Source organism: Monodelphis domestica, chromosome 7 (assembly GCF_027887165.1).
Source record: "Monodelphis domestica isolate mMonDom1 chromosome 7, mMonDom1.pri, whole genome shotgun sequence".
Taxonomy (NCBI): domain Eukaryota; kingdom Metazoa; phylum Chordata; class Mammalia; order Didelphimorphia; family Didelphidae; genus Monodelphis; species Monodelphis domestica.
Genome location: NC_077233.1, coordinates 62,716,716 through 62,725,716, shown reverse-complemented (window position 1 = coordinate 62,725,716; position 9,001 = coordinate 62,716,716). Strand labels below are relative to the sequence as shown.

The window sequence follows — 9,001 nt, the reverse complement described above, 5'->3', positions numbered from 1 at the left end:
TAACCTTCAGGGCAGGGATCTCCACGCTGTCACCAAGGCTCACTGAGCCTGAAAGGATTGTCCCTGTCATCACCGTTCCTTGACCTTTAATGGAGAAACAGTGGTCCACCGCCATAAGGAAAGGTCCTGAAGGGTCTCTAGTCGGGATGGAAGCCTGTGACTTCAGGAGCTAGAAAACAGACAAGGACATTACTGCCCTGTAATGAAATATTCCCCAAAACATGGAAGCAAGAAGAGGAAAATTAAATTGAAAAACTGCCTCATGAGTAATTCCAGGTAAGGAGAAGTCTAAGGATGAAAAATAGTTACCCCAAAGGAATGAGAAAGGATTAGAAGAAGCTATCCACAGAATCAACAGCCTCTATATTTCATAATGGATAAAGCAAAGTGATGTTTCTAGGTTTACAGCTAATAACCAGGCAGTTCCTAGACATTTCTATATACTACCCACATAAAAAGGATCCAATCTTTGGTGTAAACTCAAACATTTCCCTAGTTTAAACCCTGTACTTACAATTTTTTTTTCTTTTATTCAAACTCATTACATTTATTTTGGGGAAATTGCAAACTCCAGAGCTTAACGTTCTTTATGCTATGTATGACACTTGAAATACTGTCAATGCTAATTACCAGCAAATAAAGAATAGCATACTTATTATTCCTTTTATTTTATGACTTTCCGATTTCAGTAGGGAATAAGTTGTCAAAAAGGAATTTTGAAAAAAAAAAGTTCCGAAGTTTTAGTCTTACGATAACAATTCTTTTGGAAAAAGACTTCAGAATTCAAAGCAGGCTTTGGCCCAAGATTTTTGTAGAAACTTCTTGGAGGAATATACTAATATCTTTCATAGCAGCATTTTTGTGGATCCTTCCTTCACAAAAACAACAACTGTCTCGTGCTCCCAGACGAGTGCTCTCTGGGACTAATAAAAAGTAACAAAAGCCTTACACATAAAATGTTTGTTTTGCTAAGTCAGCAAGATCAGCAAACTCTAAATCATTAGGCACTGTGGCAGTATGTAGGGCCAGAGCAGGGGGTCACTTGCTTCAAGAGAGCCAGGTAGAAGCTCTAGGAAAAGGCTCTTGTGAACAGAGACCATAACTTCAGGCATGCTTCAGTTGCCTTTCAAAGGAGTGCAATGGGTATGTTCCCATTATTCAGGTCCCCAAAACAGCTTTCTCCAGCTGATATCACTGAGCATAGAGGCAAATGTCCTCAAAGCCTCAGGGTATTAGCCAAAGAGTTTAAGAATGCCATAGCCTTCAGATCAAGCTGTATTGTGCTTCTTGGAACTTGGCTGAAGAGACAGTCAACATAATTATCATGATGATCGTCATTTTGTTGTTAATGTGCAGAATGTTTTACAACTTACAAAGCCTTTTTCGCATTCATTCTCTCATCTAATACTCATGTAACCCTGAGAGTACACACATCATTCTCATTTTACAAATAAGAAAACTGAGGCTCAGAGAGACTAATCAACCTGTCCGGAGTCAGAGTCTCAATGTCAAGACTGCAAGAGCCCTAGTGTCTGAGAAGACATACTTGTTTAGCCTAGTTCTTACTTTCTCCTCCCCCTTTCCTGGTTCTGTACTCCACTTTCTTCTTTCTCCCTCTGATTTTCTGCCCTTCTTTTTCTAATTCCTAAGCATTTTGCTAAATTCCACAAGAAGTATTTGCCTCAGAAGAGGTGGGCTCCGAAGAAGTCAGAAATATCATGAGTGAAGCAAGGAAGGAGGGAAGGCCAGAGTGTGGGCCAAGGAGTGCAAAAGAATACAGAACCTCTATCCCTGCAGGAGCCCCAGAATTCTAGCTTCTCCTCCTTTCCCAAAGAAGTCAGAGCAGCAAACAAAGAAGATGAATTGAAGAAAGAGGATGAAAAAAAAACAACTAGGGTGACTGGTGGCTAATTCTTTCCTAAAGGTATTAACCACCACTGGTCCAACTGTCAGTAGCATCTCAAAGGAAATTTAAAGTCAGAAGAACAAGAGATATTAGAGAAATGGAGTACATTAATAGCCTGCTGTGCCCTCCCAATAAGATGAAAATGGAATAAGGAACATTATGAAATATATGCCACCACCACTCCCCTTAGCTAAAAAAGGACACTGTCTGAGTAGTTTAAACAATTCATAAACACTGGCTGTAAAATCCCCTTGGACTCTTGCAACTGAAAACTGAAACCTGCCACCATTGCCGATGGCCTGGTTTGTTATTGTAGGAGGGTTCATGAGCCCTGGATGGGATGCCCTGCTCTATTATCCCAGGCTTTCTTGATTATTATTTCTGGGCAGTTCTCAGCAGTTGCTGGATGCGGGATCAGGAGCTCAGAGCCAGCCACAATGACCTAATCCTGACAGGGAGCTCAGTATCACCAGGCTACTCATACAGCTCTGTTATTGTAGGCTGCTCTTGAACGTTACCTTGGAAGTCGTTTTTGTTGTCTTGATTTAGGGATCAGGGAGAGATGGTGTGTCTGAGTTATTCTCAGAGTTTACAAATAGGTAAAGAAAAATGTTTTGTTTTAAAACCTAACACATTCCCTAAAGTACCTGCAGTTAGAATGAGGTTTAGAATGAAGTGCTAATTACATGGGCTCATGGAGGTTAGGGCTATGACAGAAAGCCTTAAAAGGATAAATAATGAATTGTAATATATTTTTGCTGATTATACCTCAATTAATTCTGAAATGCCCTGTGGAGTTTCTGTTTCTGGGGCCTCTGGTCCACCAGGCTTGGCTGCAACAGGGATAATGGGTGAGCCCCGGAACCTGGAAGAGAAAAACATTAAGTAGAGAATAAAGTGAAGTCCATCCATGAGAGTCCTAAATAGCAAGTTCTCTTGAAGCTGACTTCCAATTTACGATATTTTGTTCAACTGCTAATGAATGGATGTATCAATTCTCAGGTCTGAATTTGGGTTAAGTCTATAAAGGATTCCTCTCTTTTCTATTCTTGTACTCTCCTGTTAAGACAATTTGTCTTACAGAAGATTTTGCAATACTTTTAGATCTAGTATCTCTTTAAGCACCTACTTCATCTTCAACATCATCAACATCATCTTAATGAATTCCTAAAATGTCCATTTCCAGGTGGTACAGGGTCAGGAGCTATACAACACAGTGAAGATTGGTTCTTGTTCTCTAAACACTTATAATTTATGATAGAAACAAGACATATGACCTGAAGATTAAAATTCTGTCAAAATTTAGAAAAAGAATGCCAATCTTCTTTATATTATATGAACACGTGTGTCAAAGCAATGTACATTTCTGAAGTAGAGAATGAGGGGAGCATCTTTTCTTCCCCACAAAGACTTTATTACATAGCTTTTCCCTATTGCTTGAAGAAACAATTTTTAACATTTGTTTTCTGGCATTTTGCAATCCAAATTCTTTCTCTCCTTTCCTCCTCCTCTCTCCCTCCCGGAGGCAATATGATATAGGTATACATTTGCTATCATGTAACACATATTTCCATATTCATCGTGTTATAAAAAAAGACACACATCACACATTTAAGAAAATACACATGAAGAAAATAAAGTGGAAAATGTTATGCTTCAATCTATATTCAAACTCCATCAATTCCTTTTATGGCAGTGGATAGCATTTTTCATAGTGAGTCCCTAGGAGTTGTCTTGGATCCTTGCACTGCTGATAATAATTAAGTCATTCACAGCTGATCATAGTACAATATTGATGTTAAGGTTTACAATGTTTTCCTGGTTCTGTTCATTTCACAATAAGGAGAGCATCTTGTCAATGATATGTTCTAACCAAGTAAGGTAACATCAGTTCCTCCTTTAATCAAGGAATTTAGGCCCTAAGATTTAGTACCCACATTAACATGGGCCTTGGACACTGATAAAACTAGTTATGAAATCAGAGTTCTAGCCCTTTTTTTAATTCCAATACTACCATAACTTTAAACTAAATTCTAACTAAAACAAATTTGATTTAAAAATTAATCATGATAATAATAGGGATAAGGATTAGACAAGTGATCCCATTAGAATAATGAACTCATAAGAAATTACTTGTATGAATGCAGTTGCAGAGAGCTGCCTAGAGTCCCAATGCTGCTCGCCCAAAGGTGACAGAGACGACTTATTTAACAAACAGCTCCCCAGAAAGGCACAGAACACTCTCAAATATCATCTACATAATTAACATTTTCTTCATGTCTCCCTTATGTCCAGGCAATCTACAAAAAAAACCAAATCGATATTTCAAGGTATAAAAGCTCACACTGAAAATTTAACAGTCAAGAGAAGATGGTTCCAGCATACCTGAAGGCAAAACCTAAAAGCCACAGTTGAGGCTTTTGTCTTGAGCATCCTTGCTGCTAGCTGCATAATGACTTGGTTTTTAAATTAATATTACCTGTGTTTTATTGCAGTTTTATTTATTATATTGAATATTTCCCAATTACACTTTAGCCTGATTCTGGCCAGGAGTAGGCCACTACTGTGACTTCACTAGCAAAGGAAATTCCTGAGTGAACCGTGCCCTGGACCAATCTAGGCCAGCAGTTGCCTATGGCACTGTAATACTAGGTGACTCCTCCAGATTTACACCATCCATTTGTTTTCAAGGTGAGCAATGAACCAAAGTTTTCCTGCTCCTGAGGTGGAGCACATACTCTGTCCACCATACCTCTGAAGTATTCCAACACAGTTTGACTCATTGGTTGTTCACATAAACTCATGAGTAAATCGAGTATATTTAATTTCCCCCATGTTTCAAGAGAGGAAAGTGAGGTGCATAAGACTAACTTTTGCTTTGGCATGCACAGACCTGAGGCCCCTGAATTGCTATCTCCTGTTCTAGGTTGCTCTACACAGCCCATCCTATTGACCAAAAGATCAATGGAATAATTATTAGGCAGAGTTAAATAGATGTGTTAAGATATTAGTAGATCAAAAACCCCAAAATAAAATGTTATTATGATTTGGGTCTACTTTAAGGAGACCAAAGCAAATTCACACCCCAACTATCTAGGAGAAACTCCAAGCAAACTCATACATGAAGCTCCAAGGTGGTCAGGGCTCCTTGGTTTCCCCAGGGGGAGAAGATGTTTACAATTTGACCTGTGGAAATTCCCGGAGCTATTGCCTGGTCATAGGGGTTTTATTCCAAAGGAGTCTTGAGGAATTTGTGTGTTGGGGAAGGACTTCATCCTGGATAAAGATCTGTTCCTCAGCATTCTAGAGTGCCCATGGAAGCCATAATAATACCAAATGAGGTCAGGGAAGACATATGGCTGACTGGTCATAGTATAGCTCCTCTCCATCATGTCTGAGGATAACAGGCTACCAGGTCAAATCTCTTAGTCAGGACAAAAGCAATTTTTAGTTGGGATGAGGATGCCACTGGGTTATTTACAAGAAAAGGCAAATAGATGAGGCAAATATACATCAACAGTATAATTTTTTTATGCTGTTTGTTCAAAGTTTTTCATTGCATTATATCTAATTGTTAAAAAGCTGTCAACAATCCAGGTGCTCCATGATAATAAATCATGGTTATACTAATGGAATGAAAAGCCATAAGGTAATCAAGATAGACAATTACAAGGAAAAAATGGAATCTTGAAAGACAACTATGAAATAAAATTTTTAAAAACTAGAAGCAGAGTATATATACTATGACCACAGTAAAAAAAAATAATGAAAATGTGAATCCTAATAAGAATTCAGAAGCATTATCTGAAAAAATGTTGAAATTAATTAAATTCTAAATAGTTATTAAGCAAGTTTTGTTGAAAATAATGGTACTTCCAAAGAGATAATGGACACAAAGACTTGTACAAAAATATTCATAGCTGCGCTCTTTGTGGTGGCCCAAAACTGGAAAACGAGGGATGCCCATCAATTGGGGAATGGCTGAACAAACTGTGGTATATGTTGGTGATGGAATACTATTGTGCTAAAAGGAATAATAAAGTGGAGAAGTTCCATGGAGACTGGAACAACCTCCAGGAAGTGATGCAGAGCGAGAGGAGCAGAACCAGGAGAACATTGTACACAGAGACTGATACACTGTGGTATAATCGAACGTAATGGACTTCTCCATTAGGGGCGGTGTAATGTCCCTGAACAACTTGCAGGGATCCAGGAGAAAAAAACACCATTCATAAGCAAAGGATAAACTATGGGAGTGGAAACACCGAGAAAAAGCAACTGCCTGAATATAGAGGTTGAGGGGACATGACAGAGGATAGACTCTAAATGAACACTCTAATGCAAATACTATCAACAAAGCAATGGGTTCAAATGCCCAGTGGACTTACGCGTCGGCTATGGGGGGTGGGGGGGAGGAAAAGAAAATGATCTATGTCTTTAACGAATAATGCTTGGAAATGATCAAATAAAATATATTAAAAGAAAAAAAAGAAAAAAAGAAAAAAGAAAATAATGGTACTCAAAGGTAAGATTTTAACAAAACAATTAGTTTTTTTTAAAAAGAGATTAGTATAAAAGAAAGAATACTAAATTTAGAGCTAAAAAACATGGGTTCTAATTTCAGTTTTGCAATTGTAATCTCATGTAAAATACTTAATCTCTCTGTAATCTTTCCTACTCCAAAAATATGGGTACTAATATCTACCTGGCCCTACCTCACAAGACTGCTGTAAGGTTGAAATGAAATAATGTTTTATAAAAATAAAAATTGTAAACAATAAAAAAGATATCCATCAGTGATGATGAGGATGATTATGATGATGATGATGATATGCCTGCTGAATGAAATTTAGGATGAATACCATCTATGAGAATCTAGAGTAAGGTACTAAATGTCATTTAGTGGGAAATTTTATTTCTTTTGGATATTTCACCAAAAAAAATGGAGGAAAAGGTAAAACTAGTACTAATACTAAATATCATGTATTTCAATTGTCTTAGAGTATCTTCTATAAGTCTCTAGGTTGAGTACAGGCCATCTTCTAGGACTGAAATACACTCTCGCCTTATAGCCATATCTTAAGAGTCCAAAGATTCCCTCCAGGTTTGTCTCAGGCACATATTCAATATAAAGGGTGTCCTGATCCTCTGTTATTATGCTTTCTCCCCCTCAAATTACCTTGTATATACACTTTATTAGTGTGCATAGTAGACACATAGACACACACACACACACATACATACACACACACACACACACACACACACACTCAGTAAAACACAAGCTCCTTCAGGTCAAGGATGGTTTGTTTTTCATTTTTGTGATTATAATCTCAGTGGCTTGCATATATAGCAGAGATTTAATAAACCTTTGTTGAATTAAGTTCTATCATCAATTTGATCATCTTCCTCCTCCACTTCATTCTGACTTCTTCATTAGTTCTTTTTTCTCATCTCACTGCCTCAGTATAGGTATTAACTTGAAGTCTTTGGTTTTCCTTTCTTCTTTACAGTCTCTCCTTGCAATGACCTTTAAAGGCTTCCACTATCACCACCAGAGGAATCTTCAGCCTGACCTAATCTGCTTAAAGTATAGGATTGTTTCATTTACTGCATATGTATTCCCAGAACTTGGCAGAGTGCCTGGCACATAGTAAGTACTTAACAAATGCTTGATCAATTGACTGACTGAATTATATTCAATCGCCAAGAACGGAAAATTCTTCTACTGATGCTTTGTCTTATTATTTAAATATTTTATTTCCCTTTTCACCATACATTTGATCTTCTCTATCACATTATAAAGTATTTTGAGGGCTAGGACAGATGTCCTGGAAAAAGTGCTGGATTTAGGATCAAAGAACCTGGTTCTGGAGTACAAATCTACCAATTACTAGGTTCTCCAACTTTGAATCAATCTATCATTAAACATTTAGTAAGCAACTACTTATATGCCAAGCACTATGCCAAGCTCTGGAGATACAAAAAAGAATCAAGACAGTTCTGTCCTCAAGAAGTTCACAATCTAATAGGGAAGACAAATCAGTTACCCTCTTTGTGTCTCAGTTTCTTTCTCTATAAAATGAAAAAAATGGATTAGATCTCTAAGGTTCCTCTAGCTCTAAATGCTACAATTCTAAGGATGGGATACAATAAAGGGAAAAGGGGGAAAAGTAGAAAGAAGAGAGAAGTTAAAATGAAATAGGTCAACAGAAAAAGAAATAAAGGAAATGGGAAAAAGAAAAGAACATGAGAACGTGTGCATTTCTGATGGAAAAGAGAAGACTTTTGATCTCTGTTCCTTCTATAGAAATTACCATGTACTAATACAGTATACAAGGTATTTGTTCTGTTTATGGGCCCTAAGCCTGGAGCTTTCAGGGACAAAGGAGGATAAAAATGTGCATTAAGAATTCCAACAATTAACCATAAAGCTTTCGGAAATTCAATTATTTTTATCCAAACACTTTTGGGCAATACGTTGTAATAAAACATAAACTAATGTTGAACCAGGTGCCTGATTCCTTCAAAAGGCATCATATGTCCTGGTGGGAGCTGGAGGCAGCCTTCACGAGACTGCCAGGCCCTGTGAGAAACATGCCTCGCTACACCTCGAGCACACACAAGTACAGCGTGGCAGTCTGGCCTCCAGCAAGCAAAGAGGAAGACTAGCGTGAAAAAGGAACTGGAGTTTATGCTGAGGCTGGATATTTTTTCCCTCTGGGCTGATTTTCTGCTTTCTGATCCATTTCTAGGTTATAGAAGCATGAAGGCCCCAACCAGATATGTCATGAAAATGTTGATGGTAAATGCCCAGGGCATCAAAGCCAGTGTAAGCCAGACAATGGGTGGGTTCATCCTTTTGCCGTCACCCAACTACCTCAAAAGTGCCCTCTGCACTACAGTATGTCACGGTATGCAAATAGCGGTCAGAAAAACTTAGTAAGCATTCAAGCCATCCTTCCCTTCTCCCCCACCCCCAAATGATCTCAGATAAGTTTCAAGAAACTGAGCAGAAGGAAAAACCAAACAGTCTTCACGTCTTAACCCCCTAAAGGAAGAGACAAAGAAAAAATTTTCAAGTCACAGAAATGA

General features: G+C 38.0%; 1 protein-coding gene across 2 annotated transcripts in view; it reads right to left on the bottom strand.

The window, feature by feature from the left end:
- Positions 1-9,001, bottom strand: part of EEFSEC (eukaryotic elongation factor, selenocysteine-tRNA specific) — a 358,290-nt gene that overhangs the window by 240,158 nt on the left and 109,131 nt on the right. For both annotated transcript variants that reach the window (XM_007500318.3, XM_056804746.1), the window contains exons 3-4: positions 2,675-2,771; positions 5-169 (exon numbers count right to left, since the gene is read on the bottom strand). In XM_007500318.3, coding sequence (XP_007500380.2) covers positions 5-169; positions 2,675-2,771 — 262 coding nt within the window. The remainder of the gene's footprint in view (positions 1-4; positions 170-2,674; positions 2,772-9,001) is intronic.